At 41.0% G+C, this 26,575-nt stretch overlaps 1 protein-coding gene across 1 annotated transcript; it reads left to right on the top strand.

Annotated features, from left to right (window-relative positions):
- Positions 1-4,232: 4,232 nt before the first annotated feature.
- ST8SIA3 (ST8 alpha-N-acetyl-neuraminide alpha-2,8-sialyltransferase 3) lies at positions 4,233-16,601 on the top strand. Its single transcript, XM_038743991.1, has 4 exons — positions 4,233-4,560; positions 6,206-6,328; positions 12,435-12,992; positions 16,000-16,601. The coding sequence occupies exons 1-4, from the start codon at positions 4,382-4,384 to the stop codon at positions 16,280-16,282; spliced, it is 1,143 nt and encodes a 380-aa protein (XP_038599919.1). The 5' UTR covers positions 4,233-4,381; the 3' UTR covers positions 16,283-16,601.
- Positions 16,602-26,575: the final 9,974 nt, after the last annotated feature.

Genomic DNA, 26,575 nt, shown 5'->3' with positions numbered 1-26,575 from the left:
CCTTGGCTTTCAGAAATGAATCTCCACATTTGAAAAAGAAGTTCCATCTGAGAGCCAGAGATTTCAACACAATAGAACATAATTGCTTTTTGCAGTCATTTCTTGAAAATTGTACCCCAAAGTAATATTTAGACAAGTTTTCAATATATTTTATTTTCCCAGTACATAATAACAGCCGATTAGGAAGTTCTTACATTTTTATTTTGTTGAAGCACTGAACACCATCTAGCTCATTTGCTGAAGATTTTCTGAATGGCCTAGCCAGTCAAAATGCATTTTCCAAAACAAAATTGACTTGTGTAGAATTTTTTGGAAATGTGTGACTCTCTCATGACCTTGCACCAGAATTTTTTTTCCTCCATTTTTTGTATTTTGTATCTGCCAACCAGAGTTTACCTTTAGAGCATTCTGTGAGCTGTACTTCCTTAACAGAACTGAGGACTGTCAAGTTTCTCAGACTACATTTTTATGACAAATGCTAAGAGATGGCATGATCCAATGCAGCAGGCTCTCCATGTGCCAAAGGGCCTTCAAATTCATTTTATTAATATATATGGTACACTCAGTTCTCCTGTTCCACTAGGGTTGTGTTTTTGGTAAGCCTGCCTTACAGAGTACTCACTTTGTAGCCAGAGCTGTACCCATGCTTACAATAATGTCTCCCAACATCAAAGCCCATTGTATCCAGAGAGACACACATCAGAACTTCTCCTTGCTTCTTATTCTATACAAAATACATAGCAAACGTATGGGTTTTTCACAGAATGGATTGTATTTATTAGGCACTTCCTATATGCCAAGCACTGTGGTAAGCACTAGGGTAGATACCATATAATCAGATGAGACATAGTCCCTGCCCCACAAAGAATTCACAGTCTATTTGTTCAGGGAAATGACTGGAGCAAAACTGCGAGTAATAATAATGATGATATTTTATCATATATATATAGTCATTCAATCATATTTACTGAGCGCTTACTGTGTGCAGACCACACACACATATGTATATATATACATACATATACGTATACATGATAGATATATATATCAGGCACTGTGCTATGCTTTGAGGTAGATGCAAGACACTGTCCCTGTCCCAGGGGAACTCACAGAGTAAGATGGAGGGAAGAGAGGTATTTTTTTCCCATTTTACAGGTGAGAATACTGAGGCACAGAGGAGTTAATTGACTTGCTTGAGTGGTGGATAGCACTCAGGTATCCTGAGTAGTTTCATTAGTAGACATGAACCCTAACCCTCAAAGAGTTTAAAGTCTACTAGGGATAGTTTATAAAGTGCTGTAATTGAATTTAGTACTTGTTCATTAATGAAATGGTTGAGACCAGGGGTCTGAGAAAGTACCCTAGCCACTCTAGTAGCTGTCAGCAATTACTCTTCATGGAAATGTAATGAGGCTTACTCTTCATAGGTGTTGTTGTACAATCCATTTTGATCTGTTCAGACTGGGGTTTGCAGCAGACAGCAAGCAGAATTCATTGAGGACCTAGTCTCATATTTCTTGCTTACTTGTTCTGATAGCTTCCACATTCTTGTGCATCTGTTTGTTCATCTGCAGAATGGGAGTCATCACACTAAAAGCTCCTTGAAATTTTCTGATGAAAGTGATAAGTAGGGGCAAAGTCTCATTATAAGCATCCACAGTCTGAGTGAGTCATAACATGCAGCTTAAATAATTACCCAGAGACATTTTTATGTGGGAAGCTGAAATAGCATTTCCTAAACCTCACAACCATCTACAAGGAAAATACCCCATATAAACACTTCATATACATCCGCTACAGGCTGAACCGCTCCATAGGCATGCATAAATCCTGGTGAGCTCACACGATTTATTGTTTCTTTTCATTTCATCAATTTACGAAGAATGTTCCTGTTCAAAATCAGTACAACTCTATGCTAAAGGGCCACATGCAAATAGTGGGTTCTGATGTAAGGCTTGCCTCAGTGACTCACTTAGTGAAAGAATTTGGCCTACGGTAGTAAATAAAGTGGAGTTATTTGCACTAGTTGATCTTAGTGCACCTCTCTAAGCCAACATGTTAGAGGCTATCAAGAATGAAAAATCACCCTCTGGAAACAATCTGGAATACTATACATTCAGCAAGGTCCATTAAGCATGAGTCTTAACCTGAAGCACAGATTTTCTTGGCTGGGTTTTTGTGAAAATGACCTTTAAGGGCAAATTCTCAGCTCAGGGTACAGTAGATGCACCAACCTACCACATTCGTGCCTCTGGACGATTTTAGGTGTATATATGCATACACATAACTTTGCTCTCCACTCTATTACTGCAGTCCCTAGCACTGGAAATTTGGGATAAAGTTTATTCAATCATCAACAAATATGTATTAACTACATTTTCTATGCACAGCACTATGCTAAAGTGCTAGCACGTCAATCAATCAATCAGTCGATTGAATTTCTTGAGTGCTTACTGAGTGCAGAGCACTGTACTAAGCCCTTGGGAGAGTACAATATAATGGAGTTGATAGGGATGTCCTCTGCCCACGGGAAGCATGGCAATGTTCTTTTAACTAGATAGTTTTGTGTTTGGCATTTAATGTTGAGGGTAGGTGCCTAAGGAACAGATGAGTACACAGTGAGATGGATTGTGATGGAATGGCCGAAGATATAGATGAAGAAGGATTTAAATATATCTGTATATACAGGATATGTATATATGACTGTATATTAATGAATATATATACATATATTATACATATATATAAAGAAGGAAGTGCTAGGTGAGAGGGAGTGATTATCGGGGGATGTGTCTGGGTTTTGGACAATGAAGACAGTACTTGTAGGATAACGGTGGGGTTGGCCTTAAAGGCTGGGACAGGAGAGAAAAGGAGAAGGGTGGGGAATAGAGAAGAGAAGAGCAAGCGAGAGAGCAGCGTGGCTCAGTGGAAACAGCACAGGCTTTGGAGTCAGAGGTCATGGGTTCAAATCCCAGCTCCACCAATTGTCAGCTGTGTGACTTTGGGCAAGTCACTTCACTTCTCTGTGCCTCAGTTTCCTCATCTGTAAAATGGGAATTAAGACTGTGAGCCCCCCGTGGGACAACCTGATCACCTTGTATCCTCCCCAGCACTTAGAACAGTGCTTTGCATATAGTAAGTGCTTAATAAATTCCATCATTATTATTATCGAGACCTTTGCCTGTAATTTTAGTGTACGTGAGGAGGGGAAGATGGGCGAGAACTTGGATCTGACATGGGTTTGGGCCAATCCATGGAACATTCATGGACATCTACAGCAATGGAATATGAACACAGGAGGGTATCTTGTGTGAATCTTTCTCCGTGGACTTTTGGTGTGGATGGCAGTTTGGGATGCCCTTTCATGGGGAACATTACTGGGCAGTGGGGAGGAAGGATGTGTGAGAGAGAGTGTGTGTGTGTGTGTGTGTGTGTGTGTGTGTGTGTGTGTGTGTGTGTGTGTGTGTGTGTGTAGGTAAATGGTGATATGAGGGTGGGAGTGCTGGTTAGTAGTGAAGCTGTAGGTACATATCTAATATCCTATTCTCCCTTATAATCAATCAATCGTATTTATTGAGCGCTTACTATGTGCAGAGCACTGTACTAAGCGCTTGGGAAGTACAAATTGGCATCACATAGAGACAGTCCCTACCCAACAGTGGGCTCACAGTCTAAAAGAGACTCCTTATAAGAGGAGTGGCCAGCTGGTGTTCATCCTCCAAGGCAGCAAAACCTGTGATTTATCTCTCTATTCCAGGATATATTTATAAAGTTACGAATGGTCCATTAAACCAAGTTTGGGTGTTTGTCTCCCCACATTCACCCCCCCCCCCCACACACACACACACCCTGCCTGCATATTCCTCTCTCCCTCCCCGCACCTCCCATCCCCACGAGGAGCCTGGTAGGGGCTGAGGCACTGCTGAATTCCCCTTCTCCATCCCCCCCCCCCCGCCCCCCCAGGTTATTTGGGAGATTAGAGTTCATTAATTAAATCCTGGGCCGAGATCGAACTGCAACATTATTCCAATCACATTTATCTCGCAGGGCGGCGGAGAGGGGCGGCAGCCCGGCTGGGTCTCGTCGCAGTGGAGAACATCCAGGCAGAGACGCGGCCACGCAACCAGCTTCCATTTCCACCCCGCGGCTCCCACCCTCCATTTTATTTGGGATTTGATTTGACTTGATTTTTCGATTCTGCGTCGCGCCCTCCCCCATCCGGCCCACCGCCCCATCTCCCTCCCGGGCCCTCGCCCCTCTCCCCTCGCCCCCGGATCCCATTCTCCCCCTGCCCATCCTCCAGCCAGCCAGTCATCCATCCAGCCGCACGCAATTCCATGGACCGGGATCTTGGGTGGCACTGACTGGAGGCTACCCAGGGATGAGAAATTGCAAAATGGTCCGGGTCGCCAGCGTGCTGGGGCTGGTCATGCTCAGCGTCGCCCTGCTGATTTTATCCCTGATCAGTTACGTGTCCCTGAAAAAGGATAATATCTTCACCACTCCCAAGTACGCCAGCGCGGGGGTGCCTAGGATGTATATGTTCCATACGGGATTTAGGTAAGTGCCTTGATTTCTCTAACCCTCCCCTCCCACCCCCAACCAGGTCTCTCCTTTAGGTATTTTATTGTTATTGTGGGTGAGGCGTCAGAGTGGAGGTGGGGATGCATCCAACGCAGGGAGGCATTTTTCCATCTCGGAGCTGCGCGATTCCTTTGCGGTGGTTGAAACCCCCCAGGCCTCCCGAATCCCCAAATCCCGGTCGATTCTAAACGTTTCGCTCTAGAGTGTCCTAGGGATCCCACCTCAGGTCCTTAAAGCCATGCGGGAAAGAGAGACAGAGGGATGGAGGGGAAAGGGATGGCTGAGTTTGTGATCAGAAAAGGATGTCAGGTTCAGGGCCGGCCCAGACCACTTCCTAGCTAATCTGGAAAGGCGCAGGAGCCTCGCTCCCCCAAAATAATGGGGAGTCTCCCCCGCCCCAGGTTATTCCTTTGACCCCTCCCCCTGGTCGACCCCTCTCCCCTGGAAACCTGGCCCCAGGCAAGCAGAAGAGAGCGCATCCCCCGCCCCCTCCCCTCCAGGCTGCAGCCCAGCTGGACGCCCCCTCCCCGGTGGAAACCTCCAGGCTGCCTCCCAGCTGGACGCCCCCTCCCAGGAGGAAAAGAAAACTCCAGGCCGCAGCCCAGCTGGACGCCCCCTTCCACTCCACCCTACCCGCAACCCTGGAGGACTGTTCTCCCCCTCCCGGGCCCAAGACGACCCCCCCAGGCCCCTTTGGCTTCGCTTCTTGGTCTGTTTGGGAAAAGGGTCTCTAGCCCACGCAGGCCCGGGGTGTGCGGGTCCCCGCCTGTGCATGTGTGTGTGTGTGTAGTGGGGTGGGGGGCGATAGGTGGGAAGGGAGACGGAGAAGAGGCGGGAGGAGTGATCCAACTCCTAAAGCAATAAAAACCCCAAGGCTGCCGAGGCATGCACAGGTCACTAGGTGCAGGCCCTGAGGGAGGGGGGAAGGAGGGAGAGAATGGTGGGGGGGGGCTGTCCAGCCCAGACCCTGGCTTTCCGCAATGGGAACAAAGCCCCTGGACACCCTGCCTTCAGGCCCGAGAGCCCAGGACCATGATGACATGGGCAGGTTCTGCTGTCGGAGGCGAGAGAGGTCTAGGAAACAGCTATTTAGGCCTGGGGAGTACGGTTTGGGAAGGAGAGGGTTAAAGGGAAAATCTACACTTCAACACCCTCACTCCAGTACACACACACACACCCCACTCCCCTCCCATCCCATCCCCCCCACCGTCCTTTTCCCTCAAAGCCATTCACCCAGGCCCCAGGAGTATTGAGCTGCCCCAGATTTCTCCTCCTGGATTTTTTTTTGATAGCCTCTGTCCGCAGTGCTGAATCTTTAAATTTCCATCCCTAGGTGTTTGCTTACTCTACTTGCCCCCGGCTTCAATCCCCCTCCTGGCCCTGACGGCCATTTTATGATTTTTCCAGGACAATAATCGAAAAGAGCGTATTGGTTCTGCCCAGATGTATTCCAAACCCGCCGCGAGCCAAACGAGAGACGTGACTGTGGCAGCGGGATATAGATTTTTGTTTTGCTAATGACGCCTACCAGCTCAGCTAAACTTTAATGGCTTCCGCTCCAAAAACTGAGGCGAAGCACGTTCTTTCGGTTATTCAAGCTCATGTTCGTGCTTATTCCTAGGCCGCAGTTCGCACTGAAGTTTCTGGACCCTTCGTTTGTGCCCATCACAAATTCTCTGACCCAGGAACTCCAAGACAAACCTTCCAAATGGACTTTTAACAGGACAGCATTTCTACATCAAAGGTAGGAGAGGGAGAAAAGTGATTCCAGAGACCCAGAGAATCCCAAAATCGTTCTCTCCACCCCCCTGCTTTAAGAGTGCATTTCTTGTGTCTTCTGGTTGTGACTCAATAGACTTCTGATTGGTCCTAAATTCACATTAAAAGTGCCTTTAAAACTATTAACATTTGACTAGTTAAAATAGAAACTCCAAAAGTGTCCCCTAAAATCATAGGTAACATTTAAACTTAGTTTACTCGCCATTGGAAAATGTTACAGAGAAGTTTCCAAATTAATATGTTGTTGTCTCTTTGGATTCCACACAAGTTACTTTGCGGTTGGTCTACATCAAGTGGACAAAGTGACCACTGGAAAAAAAAAAGAACATTTAGTGTGCAGATTCCACCTGCTTTTTAATGATCTTGGGATCTTCAGACAAGTAATTAGTATTTTTGTTAAGGTCATTTGGCTATCAAATTACACTTGTTAGAGACAATCTGTAGTTCAGGGACAAACCTCCTGACTGGTCCTGGAATCCACATGATTGACAGCTCTTGTTTGGGTTTGCTGAGGGCCCACTCTTCCAGCAGGGTCAGACTCTGGGACTACCTTTGGGCCCGAAGGATAGCCATGGACTGGGGACGTAAGGCATTGGGTACGAAAACCAGAAATCTTCTCAAGGTGGCAATCTGGTGACAAAAGCTAAGGGACAAGAAAATGCCTTATTTTTCCAAAGTACTGTTATATCAAAAATCTTCTTTTAATCCTCATGACATCTCTGTGAGGTAGGGATAAGACAGTGATTTTACGGATCGGAAAGATGAAGCCCAGGGTGGTTAAGTGAGTTGTCCAAGGTAACACTGCAGATCAGTCACACAGTTGGGAAAAGGATCTGACTTCTTGTCTCCTTGTTCCATGCTCTTTCCACTAGACTACACTAGTAGATCACGCTGTCTAGGATACCCAAAACAGTGTCTTCCACCTGACCACCACACTGAGATGTGTCTCCCTCATTGAGAGTTGTACTTACACAGACCAGACCCACACCAGGCCCAGACCCATACATTTGGCATCAAGCTCTGGCTGCTCTAAATGTGAAGCGCTTAGTACAGTGCTCTGCACACAGTAAGCACTCAATAAATACGATTGAATGAATCAATTATAACTAAACTTATTATAGTGATTATAACTAAAAACTGCAAAATTAAACTGGTACTAATACCAGTTCCTAAGGATGGCACCACCAGTGATTGGCAAAGCAATAATGGGTCAGAACATAATTTATTTCTGTCAGGATAAAATTGCTTCAAATGAGGGTAGCCAAAATACAGTATAATAATAAAAGGTGTTTCAAAGTCATGACATCTTCTGCTTTATAGCTACAGAAATGGAGGGAAAGAGAGATTAAGGAGATTGGCCCTAGGTCATAGTATAAGCACACCAGTCAAGACAAACATGTTTGGGGGGAAAGTTTTTTTTATTGAAAATGCTATTTTGCCATGTTCCTATGGAAGGTAAGTCTAATGCTCAGCAATTATAGCAAGAGAATAAAGCTCAAACCAAGTCCTGCCATCTTTAGAAACCTGACATAATGGGTTCTACCATCTGGTAGATAGCATTTACTGGCAACTTTTACTGCCAGTCTTGTGCCTCTCTATGTCACCAGCCTGGAATCCCAGAGGCAGCAATTCTCAGAGACCAAAAAGGCTGGCAGCAGGGGAAGGGAGGGTATTTGAAACTGCCAGCTCCTCTGGGCAACAGATTGCCAAATGACTGTTTCCACCCACTCAGCCTGAAGTTTTCCAGCCTTTCTGGCTGAATTTCACCAGAAAAAAAACTAGCTATCAAGCCTTCTCTAATAGGTTGAAAATAACCCTTCTGACATTTCTGTCCTTAAGAAGCATGCTGGACTTACTAACCTTCCTGCTTTTCCACTTGGTTTCAGAAAATTTGAAGAGACGTTCATCTTTTTTATTCTAATGAAATTCCTTTGTTCAATAGCATATATTCAAAGACAGTGATGTTCAGAACACTGTACTGGGTGTTTGGGCACTAGCCAGCTACTGAAAGAGTGATTTGCTATTCATGGTTATAGTTCCCCCTTCTAGACTGTGAGCCCACTGTTGGGTAGGGACCGTCTCTATATGTTGCCAACTTGTCCTTCCCAAGCGCTTAGTACAGTGCTCTGCACACAGTAAGTGCTCAATAAATATGAATGACTGATTGATTGCAAATAAACTTGGGCGGACGGAAAAGTTTTCAGTTGAGGTTGAGCAGATTTTTTATTGGGACTTTTTTTTCTATAAAATTGCATCCAGGAGTATGCCTTGCATCAGCACAGAGGTCTGAATAACAATAACAATAATAATGGTATTTGTTAAGTTCTTACTATGTGCCAGGCACTGTACTAAGCACTGCGAAATTGGCAGCTCCTACCCCTTGGTTCCAGACTTTCCTCTTTTGGGGGCTAGTCTTCCTGGACCTTCAGGACAGTTCTGAAGCCTTTAGGTAACAGGATTGAGGTCTGTAAAAGGTCAAAGTGTTTTTTGTTTTTAAGACCAATGGGCTGCCTTGGGGCTCCTGAGTCAGATTAACGGATGATAGATCCAAAAACATTAATCTTATTTTAGTACTAATTCAGAGTATTTATTAGATTTTTCCTGTGTGAATTCAATTTTAAAAGGGCTAGTTCCTCTAGAAATTTTCCTTTCAGAAATGGTCCTGCCCCAAGCATGTAATAATGGTAATTTGGGGTCTAAATATCTATTTTGGCCTCAGTTATCTTATCATTTATATGAAGGTTTTTATTGGGCTTGAAATATCCAGATAACTGAAGTTAATAGGCATTTTTAACCTCAACAATCTGGATAATATACTAGTGTACACCTGACATGTATCTTCATATGAGCTCAAAGTGAAGTAGATTGGGCAATTTTCCACTTCATTCAATCAAAGTAGACAGCCAAACCAAATCATTCAAAGGCCCAGTCTGCATGGGGCAGATGGATTTTTGAAGGAGTTTTCAAGTGGAAAAATCCATTTTTGACCTGAGTCATCACTGGGAAACACCTACCCTTTCACAGGAAGCTAGTACTAGGAGCGCCTATTCTGTTCAGACTTTACAGCTACATAACCAAGTTCTAACTCAGAGTGCAAACCAAGAACTCTGACTTCAACAGATCCACCAGTCTTACAGATGGCATCACAGGCTTTTCCACATCCTTTCTTGGCCCTGACCCTTTACAGTAGTGTTGCCTTAGGGACTCAAGAGCCATCCTTGAACTGTACTCAGTCCCATCCCTGGGATGATCTAATTCAGGTGAGACTAGTCCCTAAGATTGGAAGAAATCAGGTTAATTTCTAATCCATCAGTGATTTTTTTACTGAGCACTTACTGTATGCAGAGCACTCTACTAAATGTTGTGAGAGAACAATAGAGTGAGTAGCTCTCAGGGATCCTTGCCTTCAGGGAGTGTTCAATTTAGCAGATGCTCTATCTACTACTGATGCTTCTATTCTTTTCTCCAGTGATAGTCAGGGTACAGAAAGGCCCATTTTATTTTACAAAGTAGGGTTCTCTCCAGTCCCAAATTGTGACTTCTGTAGAAACTAAGAATGTAAAATGGAAAATCCTTAGAAATCCTTAATGGTTAAGAACAGAAGAATCAGCATTCCTAAACACCTGCTGTCAATCAGACAAAGCCCAGGTCGGCAAGGAGTTAGGTCCGGGGAATCTGTCTCACCCCCTGCTAAAGACAACAACAACAAAAACAAAAAAACCCAAAACGATTTATTTCAGCTTTTCCTTGCTAAATTGCAGCAACAAGCTCTGGGAAGTTGCAAGTGGGTGTATTCAAGAAGCATGTAGTTCTGTGAGTTTTTTGGTTTTATTTTTGTTTTTAACAAGCAGGAAATTTTGCCTTGAGCAGACTTGACCAAAGCATATTTATTATTTAAATGATAATTTTGGCCATCAACAGTAAAATGATAAAATAATTATCAAATCTACAACTCACTTTGTCCTGTATAGACAACCTATTAACAAAACCTAGGTCTTCAGCATTTCTGCCCTGTGCTTAGCCCTCTGAGACACATTCCTTCTCTTTGCTAGTAGAATTATTGAACTGCTAAGTGGAATGTGAGTCATGTGTGCTCATTAGAGGTGTGTACATCTATTTTAAAGTTTAGGAAAGAGTTATTTGTTGTTTAGCATCTATGGAGCCATAGCACTTTCTATAAACTTATAAGCAGATTCACTACCTCATTGAAAATAAGGCAGCAGATTAGAAATAATAGTATTTATAGAAATAATAGAAAGTTAAGCATAAACATCAGTGAGATGATTATATCTCAAATTAATATGTATATGTATATGTGTCCATATGTAGATACCTACATATACATATTTTAAAGTTGAAAATTATCCCAAATTAGAATAATTTCAACAGAGGCTATATGCTCTGGATCATTCAGTTCTCCCAAGTCTAATCTGATGTAAAGGTTCAAGACCTTTTAAACAAAACAAACAAAAAACCCACACCTTCCCCTGAAGTACAAATAATTGAGACCACTGAGTATTTTAGAGGCTGAAATTGTTTTATAGTATAGATTCAACCCAAAATATTTTTAAATTTGTCAATCAGTTGTATTTAGTGAGCATTGAGTGTGTGCAGGGCAGTGTACTAAGCACTTGGGAGAGTACAGCCCAATAATATAATAGATGCATTCCCTGCCCACAATAAGCTTACAGTCTGGAGGGGCAGACTGATCAAGAAACACTTTGTTGTTATTCAATCAACTATTATTATCTACAGAGATATCTGAGAAAACTCATTTTTTACAGCTAGGCTAATTATTGATTCATTTGATTTTGATTCACACCATAAATCAATTCTAAATCTAATTCAAGTAGATTGCACATTTTCTACTCTGGCACAGTGAATTAGCTATTCATGCATAACAACATTTACTCCTTCAAATTTCTTTCCTTAAAATCCATGATGAGAAATATGAAAGTTATTAAAAATCACAGCATACCTTCCCTTTCCCCAGCTTTGATTTTTGTATCTAGTGAATAATGCGGTGGGTTCAGGAGCATTTAACAAAATCAAATCTGATGATTAATGGTGGTAGTAATAATAGTAATAATGATGGCATTTGTTAAGCACTTACTATATGCAAAGCATTGTTCTAAGCGCTGGTAGTCAATACTAAGTTTCACCTCATGTAATGTTTTAGCTAAAGAGGGTAGGGATTTCAGGTATTTAACATAGTTGAATATTTGGGACCCTTAGCACTATTTTGATATTGATCTATTGAACATTTGGAGAAAGAATTTGCCCGAAGTTCACCAAGAAGATATAAAGTAGTTCAAAAATGACTCTTGCCTTACATAGATACTCACATATTTTCCACTTTTGAGAAGAGTTAATTTTTGAGACCTCCAGACTTCTTCAGCTAAGCTATGTTTGCCTACGGGAAGTTAGTTAAATATTCTGTTTCATTACTCGGGGCCTTTTAATGAGTCTATCAGGCTCCTTCCTATTAAATATTCAACTACACTATGACTATTACCATTTTAATATTTTAATAATTCTAAGCCACTCATATCTATTTGGCAACATTTTTGTACAATGGATATTTAAATATTACTCATGTACTGCAATCAAAATGTAAGCAAACAAATCAGAATCACAAACTTACCAACCGCCTACTGAAATTGGCTAAAGCCACCAAGAGTTGTCTTTGCAATCTCCTGGTGATGGGGATCTGTATTGTTCTTGCAATCATTATGGGGCACAGATTGACTTTTGGAAACCATCATATTTGCTACATCCATTTACACTTTCCAAATAAATAACCGGTAATGGCATACACAATTAGCCAATTGAGACATGAAATTGTTCATGCCAAAAGGGTGACCCCCTACATTTGACCCAAGACTCTATCATGGGCCTATTCTAGAAGGCTGGTAATATTCCAAAGATCAGAACTGTTATAAATGTGTATTAGTTTATTGATACATCTTTGCTCATATTATTTTCTGAATGAAATAGAAGTTTACAAAAATCAGATGGAAAAATCAATATCTGTGAATGGGATGCATTTAATGAATTTTCTTTTATTTTAGGCAAGAAATTCTTCAGCATGTCGATGTAATAAAAAATTTTTCTTTGACCAAGAATAGTGTTCGGATTGGACAACTGATGCACTATGATTATTCCAGCCATAAATATGTTTTCTCTATTAGCAATAACTTCCGGTCACTGCTTCCAGATGTATCACCTATTGTGAATAAGCATTATAATATCTGTGCCGTGGTCGGAAATAGTGGGATCCTTACAGGGAGTCAGTGTGGACAAGAAATAGATAAATCCGATTTTGTTTTTCGTTGCAATTTTGCTCCCACTGAGGCTTTCCAAAAGGATGTTGGAAGGAAAACCAACCTTACCACCTTCAACCCCAGCATCCTGGAAAAGTATTACAACAATCTTTTGACCATTCAGGACCGTAACAACTTTTTCCTCAGTTTGAAAAAGCTCGATGGGGCCATTCTCTGGATCCCTGCTTTTTTCTTCCACACTTCAACAACTGTAACCAGGACCTTAGTTGACTTTTTTGTTGAGCACAGAGGGCAGTTAAAGGTCCAGTTGGCTTGGCCTGGAAATATAATGCAACACGTCAACAGGTGTGTATACCTTGCTGCAATTAACTCCTTCAAATCCAGTTGTCAAAATAATAGGTCGATACTTTGTTCAAAATTAGTCCATGCTTTCAAAAGGTTTATGCAATAGTTTAATAGCTAATATTTGACAATCTGTTGTAAGGGGAGACAGGTATCACTGGAGTTATTGGAAGCCACAGATAACCAAAACTTCCACTTTGATCAGTAGTTTCACCATCCTCTCCTACCAAACCTTTCACCACAGCTTTTTACAAATAATAAAATGGGCAGTTTGGGCCTCACCTCCACTCTTTTTTATGCCCTTCCTCTGGTGGGGATGCTAACGAGCAGAGGAATGTCCACATGGTGAACAGCAGGAGGAACCAGTGGAATGATAATTCAGACACTGGATAAACAACCTCTATATAGTTGGAAGGCTGTAAACGCATGTGGAAAACATGCTGGTTCTCTTCCCTTTCTGGGTTACTATTTTCCCACAGTGGGAAATACAAACTGTCCTTGAGGTAATAGTACAATTTGCCCATGAACCTGGAGCAGGGAGGCCATAGTTGGAATATTCTGAGATTATGTCATAGCAGGGCTATTTAATTTTTCCCCTGCTTCCAACCTGTCCAGGTGTAGAGTCCTGCATTTAAGCACATCTGAAGCTGGAGAATGTCATTTAGGGGTGAGGCCAGTTTGGGAGGAGGGAGGAGTTTGTCAGTACCTGCCCCGGGCCTTCCTTGGGGTGTGCTAGATAGTGTCCCTGAAACCTTTGCTCAGAACTTTTTTTGTGTGCATAAAAGACTGCTCTTTGGAACTATGCAGTTGGAAGCCTTGGCTTCAGGCCATGTTTTTCCCTCCTTGGGTCCTACAGAGGAGCATGTCATGCCTTGTAGAGCTCAAAGAGAAGAGTTCAACATATTAAAATGCACTCTCAGCCATGTTTGGGCATTCATTTCAATATATCCAGCCTTAACCTAATACGTACATAGCACCGATAGCATTAGTCAATGAATCCTCTCTGACTATTCACTGCTCCCAGCCATGCAATGATGCTGACTAGACCTGAAAGAGTTTGTGTTCCTCTGACTATACAAAGGGCCTGGGAAAAGTGAGTGAGATCTTTGAGTAATTTTTGCATCAGTGAAATCTAATCAATGAAAAGAGACTAAATAGATCATTGCTAAAACAAAGAATTGCTTCCCCTGGATTATTCAGATAATTCACTCAGTTTCCCACTTAGCTGAACGTGGGAAAAGCCAATCAAAGATCTCCTATCAGAACCAGAGAGCAGTTTCCTCCTGTGTCAGGGTTAACTGAATAACAAACAAGGGGAAATGTTAAATACATTGAAGTTGAGGAATTTGGGGTTTCATGAGACCAGGAGGAAGATCAGTTCTGTCCTCTGTTCCCCGGACAGCCTTCAGATCAGGGGACTGTTGAGCTGCACAATGAAGGCTTTGTAGATTGTGAATGAAATTTTGAATTTTATCCATTCAGTCGTATTTACTGAGCGCTTACTGTGTGCAGAGCACTGTACTAAGTGCTTGGGAAGTACAAGTTGGCCACATATAGAGATGGTCCCTACCCAATTTCATCTTTCATCATCATCAACAGCAACAAGTGCCTACTATGGGCAGAGCAAAATCCCAAGTATTTGGGGAAAATATTCAAAAAGAAAAAGGCAGTTTTATGGTATTCAGTACAGCCAGTAGTTTAAGAAAACAAGCTACTAGATTCACTCTTCACTGCCCCAAATCTTCTGTCTATAAAGGTATCCCCAAGTTGAAAGAGAATCAAGTAAGTTGGTCTAGCAAAGATTGAGAAGGAATTTGGTCTAATTTAAATTTGGGCCGTTTTTCAGAAAGAATTCTGTAACACAGTCATGAATCTAAATACAAAATTTTCTCCTTCAAATGTCTGAGATTTCTAAAGGCTTTTCTTACTAACCCATTTGCTCTCCTGTGGAGAAAAGCTGAAACAGCTCAAGAGTTACTGTCAGCTCTGGATCAGGAGGGTGGGGGACAAGTTATATCAAACGATCCATCAGTGGCATTTACTGAGTATTTACTTTGTGCAGAGCACTGTATCAAACACTTGGGAGAGTACAATACATCAGAGTTGGTGGATGCAATCCCTGGCCAGAAGGAGTTTGCAGTATAGAAGTCTAAAAGATCTGGAGTTATTCTCCACCTTTGCCCTCTCATCGCAGCCACTATCATTCCTCCCCCTTCTTCCGTTTTCTAGGCAGATTATTAAGAGATTAGAGAGGCCATAAAAGAGGTTGAAAGCAACAACCATCTGAATCCTGGATATCTATGAATTTGAGAAGCAGCATGGCCTAGTGTAAGAGCACAGGTCTGGGAAATGGTGGACCTGGATTCTAGTCCTGGCTCTGACATTGACCTGCTGTGTGACCTTGGACAAGTCCTCTAACTTTTCCGTGCCTCAGTTTCTTTCTCTGTAAAATGGGGATTCAATACCTGTTCTACCTCCCACTTAGACTGTGAGCCCTGTGTTGGACAGGGACTGTGGGTCCAACCTCATTATTTTGCATCTAGCCCAAGACTTAGCTCAGTACTTGGCACATAGTAAGTACTTAACAAATACCATTATCATTAACATTATCATCATTTCCAGGCTTTGGAAAGGTGTTGGGAGGGAGAGAAAATGAGGAGGTCTTTTGAACCCCCAAGTCTTGACTGCCTTGGGCTTAAAGCAGACCAAAATCTCCCTAAGTTTATTATGCACTTGTGCATACTTATTAATGATATGCTGACTGTGTTTCACAGTGTCACCTAATTTTCCCCCACTGATTAAACTGTACCTACCAAGCCAGATATCACCCATGAATGAAAGACCGGGGCACTAGTGATCTAACAAGAGTTTCAGAACACATCCTGTCCTTGACACACTGTGGCCCTTACCTGAATAAATAGCCAACTTTACCTAGCTAAAACCTGTTTCCCTGTCAGATAGTCATGTGAAGTGTTGGCCTCTGAATCAGCATGTGCTTATTATTCCACAGGTACTGGAAAAACAAGCATTTATCACCTAAACGGCTGAGCACAGGTATTCTAATGTACACCCTTGCTTCTGCAATATGCGAAGAGATTCACTTGTATGGATTTTGGCCATTTGGATTTGATCCCAACACAAGGGAAGACCTGCCGTACCATTACTATGACAAAAAAGGAACAAAATTTACAACCAAGTGGCAGGAGTCCCATCAGCTGCCTGCAGAGTTTCAGCTGCTCTACAAAATGCACGGGGAAGGACTTATTAAACTGACTTTGTCACATTGTGCCTAAGAACTTCAAACTTGAAGTGCCAAATGATTGTTAAAAGTGCCCAAAACCAAATTGAATATCCTTCAAAAATATATCCCTAAAATGTTTACTAAAGTATTTTCCACAGTATAAAGATGCTCTTTTATCACCCTTCCCACTGCTTTTCAAGGGTTTTCAGCATATTTAGCAATGCAGAAATGTTTAGCCAACAAGAGCTAGACTTTTTGAGCAGCAAGAAACTTTGTGAGTAATGAAAAGAATGTTTGCATTTATAGATATACTCCTTCTAGAAAATATGCTTTAAAATATTTTCACATTAATTTTCATACTAGATTAAATGCTTCCCATTTTAGCATTCCATGCTGACTAGAACCGGGAATGCTAGTTTAACATGTTTTGCTCAAATGACAGCGTCTGTTGCTTTTACCAAGAGTCCTATTAATCATATTACCTTGTGTTAATTGGGGGAGTACAATAGAATTTCAGTTTACTGTCATACTCAGAATTTTCGAAAAGGAAATGAAAAGAACAGTTCACATATTCCACTCCTACTTTTTGTTTTGTTTTGTTTTATTTTCTGGGATGAGGTTGTACATCTGATTAACTGTTTGTTCAGAAGTGGGTTGATGCATTCATGGTATAGGGAAACTTGCAAGTTCCCATCCCGTCATTTCCAATGGCTACATCAAGAAGCATCAAGGGTTGGATGTTATAGTATTTTCCTATCCATGGGGAAGAGGATCCTGGGAAGGGGCACTTCTCTCCATCATGTCAACCAATCCAAGCATTTTGGAAGCCTTGGCAGTAGCTTTAGGAATTTTGGCCATTTGGAGGGAGCTACAGGGGTCTTCAGCAATCCCTTCTTTTCAGAGCCACTTAGCAGAACAAATGTCCTCTGGAGGTTGGCCCTATGAGTGGACAACTCCCCAGTGGGTTTGCTAGGCCACAGAGAGTCTGTGCCAGAGCTTGAGAAATGATAGCAAGTGGGGAGAGATGAGGTGAACTGGTGGGTCCCAGAGGGCTGAAGCAGATTCAATGCCTAGACTAGTTTGGTTTCCCCTACATCTAGTGATGGTGTCTCCATTCTCCTGTTCCATGACTGTTTGTTTCCCTAGGACATGGGGGCTCTGGATTCTCTCTCTTTATCCTGCAGGTCAGTTCTACACATTCAGGCCAAAGTAGGGTTTTGGTCTGAATATCTGGATGTTAGACCTAGCCTCAGGAAATGCCTTTTTCATAAGCCTAAAAACCATAAATCTCTACCACTTTTGATCCCTGGTTTCTAACTGCACAGCACTTTGTACTGCCAGTCAAGCCAATAGGCTGGCCAAGTGGAGGTTAAATTTTAATACAATCTTTCTTTTTTCTTTCGGAATGCCAATCAAGTACATTTAGAATATGTGTGGGTGAGACAGCTTGCTATTTTCCAGAAATCACATCTACATGACTTGCAGTGTTACAAATATCATTAAAAAATAATTGCTGGAGCTGGGTAATCAATTTGCTACTTCTCATTAGCATGTAGAACTAACTATGTCTAAAAATAAGCAGAGTACAACAATGAAATGCACTCTGCTGATGCCAAACCCCAACACTGCAGCATATTTGCTTTTACGGGGAGGGAGCTTTTCCTGAATGTCACAAGAAATCAGTGGTGATTAGGTCAGACTCCAGAAATTAACACTTGAAAATCTCCCAGGCATAATTCTGTCTTAGGTCAATTGTCTGGTGAAAATTGTTATCCATATCTTTTTGACATGGGGAGTGTTGGATTAAACTGCCTGGATGCAGAAAGAAGAGATATGAATGAAAGTTTCAGGGTGAGCAATTCCAAATCTCCTGCATGCAAATGGAGAGAGGAGAGGGTTTCTTCCAATTGCATTGTACATTTTGGGCGCTGCTGCCAAAGAACATTCAAACTGATGCTTTGCCTGATGCGAGATAAACTGCTGTTTACTTCCTTGGAAGTTCAGACTGAAGGAGCTTCTCAGATTTATTTCCTGCAAAATTGAATCACCCAGAAACAGTAAACCATACCTATAAAATGATAACTGGGATTAGAAACAGCACCGAATTCAACTGATGAGTATACCACGGAAGGTTGTTTAAATCTGATCTTAAATGGATGGCACCTTTTAAAAAAAGACATGTTCAAATAGAATCTGAAAATCTCATCTCAGTCTTTCCTCTCTGTCTCGCCTGGGGCTAAACTATTTGAAGAGGATCTCAATTCTCCTAACCTGATTTTAGTTTTCAAATTCATATTTGCAGCTGGAGATGCTGATAGAATGGTCTTGGGGATTAGAGAATTGTAAGGCCAGAGGGACCACGTGAGATAATCAAGTACATTTCCTTTCCTGCAGGTAGGATTGCCCTCAAAGCATCTGCAAAAGATAGCTGTCTCCCTTTTTTTGAAAAAAAAAAAAAAAAAAAATCTGAGGCAATTCCCCAACCTTACTTGTTAACTTATTCCTGTGACTCACGATGCTTCTGATTAGGAAGTCTAACCCAAATCTTTCCTACTGTAATTTTGTCCTAATACCAGCAGAAACAGAGAAAAGGTTTTCATCAGCTCTCACATGCTATTGCTCTATTTAATTGAAAACTGATTTAAATCCAACTTTTCTCCTATATAAAGCAACCCAGACATTAGAGCTCCTTCCTCATCAGATCACAGATGTTATGTCAGATCCTCCCACCTAACCACCCAGCCTGAACATCTGGACCAGTTTGGGGATTCGGTCTAAATAATCCCTTTAAAAAAACCAAAAAAAATATAATTGGTGATTAAAAGTAACTTGTCTCCTCACCCTTTTTGACTTCCTTCCTCTCCTTACCTTCGTCTCCTTCTATAGGAAAGTTGAATGTTTAAAAATCTAAAAGAATCCTGGAATGAGGTATTATTTGAAGTGACCTAGCAATTTGGCACCAGAATATCATGTTACCAGCAAAACCCACAGATTAAACATCTACAGGGTCCATTATTCCAAGTTCTGGAAGTTCAGCTACTCTTGGGTGGACCAGTCTGATTTCTGATAGGGGTGGCATCAGGCAGGAAGGAAGGAGCAAATTGTCACAGGCACAGATCACTTTCTAACAGCTGCAAGGTGGAATAGCATTTCAATTGCCTTTGAGAGACAATAGAGTCAGCCCTCTTGGCTGAGGCAAAGATGCTGCCCAGACCTGGGGCACTGGGTAATGGGAGTATAGAGAATAAACACCTAGCCACTAAAAGAGGGTGGACAAAGTGGGATGGGGAGGAGAAGAGAGAAGGGAGCAGCAGAGAGAGACTTGTCTGCTGTCCTGGGGGCATTTGAAACCCAAAATGCAAAGAATGGGGAAAAATTGCAACAGAACAGTGAATGTGAAGCCAAATTCTTCACTATAAAGTCCATTCCATTTGTATTTTGATAGATTTCCAAGAGAATGTCCTGTACTTGTGTACTTGTGGGATTGTTTTGTTTATCTCTACTTGCTATGGAGAGTTAACCCCTTCAGAATTTATCACCAAGAAGAAATAAAATATTTTTAGGAGGCCCACAATAATGATACCAACACACAATTCTATAGGTACCCAACTACATTCTATTTTATGTGAAATGAGTGAATTGAATTAAGACCAGTGGATAATAAATAGGCCAGTTTACTAATAGTTCTTAGGTGATAGCCAGCCTCTTTCCTATTATCTACTCATTCTCATACAGGATAATTCTTTTAAAAATAAATACACGTATTTGAAGGCTGAACATTTTAAGATTACCTATACTCTGAAGTTCATGCATGTAATTTTCAACCAGTGCCTCTCTTGAGCAAGAAATTATTTTTGTCAACACTATTCCTACAGGGTATAATTCATGAAACACTTATTAATTAGGTATTGTAACAAATAAGCATGACCATGAATGAATGGTCTTCAATTTTATCACTTACTGATCTTAAACTGAGAGTTTTAGGCATGGAACACTACACAAATGGTCATATTGTATTTTATTTTGTTTTGATTTCTTATTAAAGCTATTTATGTTAAAGTGTTGTTCCCCACCAGAAAAACTATCCTCAGGTGATAGATTTTTGCAATGGAGTCAAATCATAATGAATTCATCACAAAATAAAATTCTTGAAACAGAGATTACATCAGAAATCAAGGGTTATGAGCAGTGGCTGATTTCTGCACCAGCCGCTTAGGCCCTCCCTTGTCTGTGCATTAACTCCCAAAAATCTGGCTCACATTTCTGCTCTTCAAACCTTTTTCCTGCTCACTTGCCCCATTCCTTTTGCTACTCCCTCACCTCTCACATGCTCCCAAATGAGGTGTCTGGAAGCAAAACTGTAAGTACATGCTCTGAGCCTGCTGGGAATTGTACAGTGGGAGAAGACAGATAGCAAAGGGTCTCACTGGCCCTAAGGGTGGCAAATTCTTAGATCGGCTCCTGCTTAAGAATTAGAGTCCATCAGTGATCCGTAGACAAGTCAGTTGGCAGGCATCTACATTCAAACTACCACTAAAATTATAAAATTGAGGTTTTAGACACATATCTAATAATTCCAGACCAAAAATAGTAACCCAACAAAAAACAAAGCCAAAAACCCTCAACATTTGAAAAATCAAGATAATTGAAGAAAAGGTGCATTTACATCTGAATTACCCTGAAAATGTACAGGTGTAGACACAACTTACACTTTTTTTACCAACATGTCAAGAGAAAAGATGCTTTTCTGGAAAATCTATGCTATTTTGTATTCTCTAGCATATTCCATCCATTGACTTGTAGGAACTGCAACCTCCAAACAATATTTACAATATTTAATTAAATTTCAAGATATCTATGGGTGGTAGATATGAGGAAACTTGTTTTATAAATGGGGAAACCAAGGCACAGAGGAGTTTACGGTCCAGACTTAATTTGCAGATCTGTCAGAATTTGAAACGAGGTCCGGGAGACCTAGCACCTCTTTTGCCTCTATGCCTTATGGTTCTGAAGTAGAAAGCTCTTCAGACAAAACTGTTTACTCTCTGAGAGGAGGATTCAGGAAGTTAATACAAAAAGACAATCACTTTTAAATCGTGAGTTCTTATTGTTCATCGTGGCTCCATTGTGAAAGCCTCTACTAATGGCACCATTCATAAACCTCATTTCAAAGTGCATTCCTTTCTGGGTCCTCTTCCTCATACTAAATTTGGCTGAGTTCTCTGGTTATTTCAGGCAGTTACCATTTCTAATCTGAAATATCCACATAATTCAGAGAAAATTGTGCTTACAGAGATACATTTGCCACATTTAGGGAGATAATTTTGTTGTTTGATTCAAGGCTTTATTATGCTCTTTTGTCCCTGAGTTGCGGGTTCAATGAAGGGTCTAACTGCTTTGTAGTACATGGATACTATTCCTTTTCAAGTCTCTCAGAAGTAACAAGACACATCTTAGAAAGGAGCTGGGTTGCAGTCATTCCTCTCTAAAGTCTCTGCCCTATGCTTTTTCAATCCTTGGAAAAATAAAGGGGCTTCAGGGCTTTCCTATTTAAACTCCTGAAATATTGCTCTTCTGCTTTAATGAAAACTTAATCCAAGGAACTGGAGCTTGTGTTGCACTGTACTGGGACTCCAAAAATTCCTCAGATGTGTCCCATCAAGACTAAACTCTGGGGAATACTGAACTGTCCTGGCCAACTCTCTTGGGAGATTTCCAGTGACTTGATTTTAACCATAAGCCTGACCTTCTTTCTGGACTTACCAGTTTTACTGCCAATTTGCCGCCCATATATGGTACTGCTGCAGAAATGAAAAGCCACAGAGAACCATTTTCAGGTGGTTCTTTCTTCACCTGCAGTGATTTCCTAACTTTTCTACACTCTTCTCTGGACTGTTTTCCCCCGGAGCAAGGGGGAAACCTGGAAAATAAAAAAAAAAGAACTTGGATGTTCTCTGGGCTACTTCTGTCAGAGCAGCGCTATCTCCATCTATAAACAACAATAAAATAATCCCTTCCTGTTGGGCTTTTTTTCACCTCTGTAGGAACACCCTACCATAAACTCAGACCCCACACCTGATTCTACTCAGCTGGCTACAACTGACCTTCAGAGAGACTTTTTCTGAGGAAGAAATATAATCATCTCTCTGGATAGGAAAGGTGGGCATTGAGGTGGGCCATGTAAGGTGATGCCATTCACTCCTTTACCCTTAGATAAAACAGCAGTAGGTTTCTCCTTACAGGTTACTGCCCTATTTGAATCCAGACCTACAGGTCTCTCCATCCTGACTTATTCTACACTCCTACGATAGTGCAGATATGACCTGAAGGGAAGTAGTATTGGAAATCCCAGCCTCAATTCGCTGCCTAGGGTTTGGAGATCAGTTACTCTGGCCATTCCAGTTGAAAGGAATTTGGAACATAAACTGAAGGCAAGTTTTCAGATTAAAAGGTCTTCAAGTGAGAGTCATTTTTAGGCTACTTAAAGTCACTCTGGCCATCCCAATTGAAAGGAATTTGGGACATAAACTGAGGCAAGTTTTCAAATTAAAAGGTCTTCAAGTGAGTCATTTTTAGGCAGCTTAAAACTGACCAATTAACACTCATGAAGGGTGATCCTGTAAAACCATCTTGTTTACTGAATCCTGTGAGTGACTGTGGGCTTCTCATTCTGTATATATTTAAGAATACAGTCTGCCTTTGGTGGCTTCAGTGGGATGTGGTCAGGTGTCTCATGGAGTCAAATTTGACCCCTAGGGAGCTCATTTCACCAAGGCAGAATTCCAGACATCCCATTTCACAATCCAAACCCTGTTTTTACTGTTTATGAGAGTATATTGGTTTTCTGTAAATATGTTTTTTAAAGTGTAATAGCTAGCTTTGAATTTAAATTGGACTTTTCCAAATCACATCACCTTGTTTTATTTAAAAGACAAGGTTCTGTCTTTGTTCCCAATCTAGGAAAAATAATACTAACAATCCTCTGAGAGCCAATCTTCCTACCAGTCACCAAAAGTGAGTTTTGTTCCTCTCAAATGAATGTCATATTTTTTTGAAAATGAGCCTAGGACATGATTTACTGTCCTTTTAGTACTCTCAGCAAATTGTGTGTGGTACAAATGCTAAACAAGCCTTCACTCTCTTCTCTTTGCCCTAACCAAGGAAGAGACTGGTCCAAGACTGTGAAGCCCAGGCACACCTTTGTAATAACCAAATGCAGAACAGAGCCAGTCTCCAAATGCAAGGCACTTACTACAGGAAACACTCTCTGCCATCTACTAGAACCTAACTCTAGGCCGTAATTCATATGGAAAAAAACAGGCTAGTTCTTGTTTATCTGCCAAGAACTGAGGTTTACGGGCAAGGGAAGCTATGTATCCTGTTTAACAGATGGGATTTTATGATCCAATCACTGAGTCCCAAATAATACATTACAATGCCTTTAGGATATGGGGTAAAGAACTCTGGGTATTCTAATAGCCCCAAGAAACCACTTAATGGAATGGGAGAATTGGCCTAAGCTTATTGAATCCCAGAATATCTAAGCTTTGGTGACATTGGTGTTTCTCAGTGTCCTTGATGTCTCTTGTAAGGTTCACTGTACACCGTCAGTTCCTATGCCTAAAACTTCAAAGGGGCAAAATAGTTGTAGAGAAGAAAGCCATATTATTAGTTTGCTCAATGAATACTATTCAATGTTGCCCCTAAGAATGTGGTACTGATTTCGTTTTGCATCTGGTTATAAAGCTATCCAAACTCAGAAGGAACATCGAAATGAGGCAGTATATTGTGTCCTTTTTTTCTATTGCCAAATAGAAGCGTGTGTCTCTTCTAATCTGACAGGCCTTATTTCAATGTGTAAAAATGAAATTCTGAGTTCAAATGTGCAACTATTCATTCATTTGATATAAAGTTAAGACAATCCATAATAAGACACAAAACAATGGAACTTTTAGATGTTAATCTTTTCATACTCAATCTGTGCTTTGCCTTATCATTTTGGATATTGTTTTGAAGAATGCTATTCTTATAAGACATGTCATTACAGTTCTTCTGTATTCCTTTAAAAAAGTTTAGAACACTGATGATTCAAAAGGCAAATGTTTGAAAATTAGGGAATAGAGGCTGCAAAAGAAATGACTAAGGAATGCTTCTTTATCCTTATAACCATCCATCTCAATGTTTGGTTTAACTGAAAATATAATTCTACACTGGCAATACATTTTTTTTCTAAAATGCATTTCTTTGTAAATGTATGCTTTCATTTTTAAATAGTAAATGTACATTAAGGATCAAAATCTCATCTCAGGTGAATGGCGTGCCAAACTGTACTTGGAAAGAGTACTGAGAGCACAATGGAAGTGATTTTTTTTTAAGGACCAATGCAGGAAAAGTAGATCAAAGGCCTGAGGTGGTACCTTGGCCTGGACAACATAACCTACATGTAAATATTGAATCATTTTGGTGAACAATTAATAAATTTCTTTTGTAGAGGTAACTGCATATTTATCGTGACTGTAGTTTGTGAAGAAACGCAATGATTCATTTTGGATCTCTCAAAAATGTTATTGTTCAGTGTGAATGTGCCTGCAACATTGAATCATGTGCCAAAACACAATATTGAATGCATTGTTTTTAAATAAAATGTTTTAATGTGCATTGGAAATCTGTAAGATGGAGTGGTGTCTTTTTTTTTGAAGTGCTTCTATTCTGCTTTAATGAAGAGACTGTATTTCTCAGTGTTTCTTTTACTCAAAAATCTTTTTTTAAAAGATGGCAAAACTAAATTCTGGGTCCAGACCTGGATGGGAGGGCCCGGGGATAGGGATAAGATTGTTTAGAGTCTTCATTCGTTGAATAGCAGTTACACCCGATGCAGGACAGCTCTCTGAATATGGTTCGTCCTTCCATTTTGTCTTTCCTGGCCTCAAGGTTTGCTCTCCTGCACCTCCCTTTGCTATTGACCATTGATATTCATGAACACACTCCAGCCCTTCTGCATGGGGCAGGTTGAAAACTTTTTTAGGATCCAGAATTTTCTTAATGTGGTAAAGGTAACAGTAGTAGTAATAATTGTAGTAGGAGCAGCAGTAGTAGTCAGAAGGTCATGGATTCTAATCCCGGCTCTGCCGTGTGTCTGCTGTGTGACCTTGGGCAAGTCATTTCACTTCTCTGTGCCTCAGTTACCTCATCTGAAAATGGGGATTGAGACTGTGAACCCCATGTGGGACAGGGACTGCATCCAACAGACTTGTTTGTATCCACCTCAATACTCAGTACAGTGCTTGGCACAAAGTAAGCACTTAGCAAATACCACAATTATTATTAGTAGTAGTAGTAATAGTAGGGAAAATTAGGGAATGGAGGCTGCAAAAGAAATGACTAAGGAATGCTTCTTTATCCTTATAACCATCCATCTCAATGTTTGGTTTCACTGAAAATATAATTCTTCACAGGCAATACTTTTTTTCTAAAATGCATTTATTTGTAGATATATGCTTTCATTTTTAAATAGCAAATGTACATTAAGGATCAGAATCTCATCTCAGGTGAATTGCATGCCAAACTGTACTATATCTTGAGTGTCCACTTAGTGTAGTGAACTCTGCTAGGCACTTGAGATTAAAAAAGTGACATATTCCCTGTCCATGAACTTTCACTCTAACAAGGGAAACAAAGAAAAATATGACCCTAACAACAGCCTATAGATTAGCTAGATGACATGCATGGAATGTGTTAGCAGTCCATGGTCATAATTCAACGCAGTAGGACTCAAAAGAGTTACGTTGATCTGGTGTGAGTAGGGTTATTCTGAAGTGAGATCATACACTCTTGTGTGCCTCATTAATTGGTCCATGAATTCTCCCACTTGATAACTTCTGCTCAGGAGAGGGGCAGTTCTGCACTGCTTCCTCACCCCATTGCCAGTCTGCTTGCACCATAGGAACTGCCTATGATGCCAGAGGGGCTGGGAATGAAAAATTTGGAAAAGATTCATAATCACATAGCACAACCACTCTGTACTTATTCCCTCTCCTACCACAGGTACTGGAGCACATTCTGCCATATTCCAAAGGAAAAAGAGCCCTTCCATTTCTATTTTATCTCATATCCATGGATCCTGCCTGTAACATTTTTCCAAAAGAAGCATCTTTTATCATCCCAAATCTGCCCAGATTAAACATAATTGTAAAGACCTGACTTTAATAGGGATGCCCCTTATAGATAAGGAGTATGTTTGAAAGTCAGAAATCATTAGTGGTGTCATTGCCAAACCTCCCAGGTGGCCTGGTATCAGCATTGCAGCTTGACTCACATGGAACTTTCCAGTTATAATAATAATCAT

This window comes from Tachyglossus aculeatus, chromosome 3 (assembly GCF_015852505.1).
Source record: "Tachyglossus aculeatus isolate mTacAcu1 chromosome 3, mTacAcu1.pri, whole genome shotgun sequence".
NCBI classification, from domain to species: domain Eukaryota; kingdom Metazoa; phylum Chordata; class Mammalia; order Monotremata; family Tachyglossidae; genus Tachyglossus; species Tachyglossus aculeatus.
Note: the sequence above shows the minus strand (reverse complement) of the source record. Positions and strands in the feature narration are given on the sequence as shown.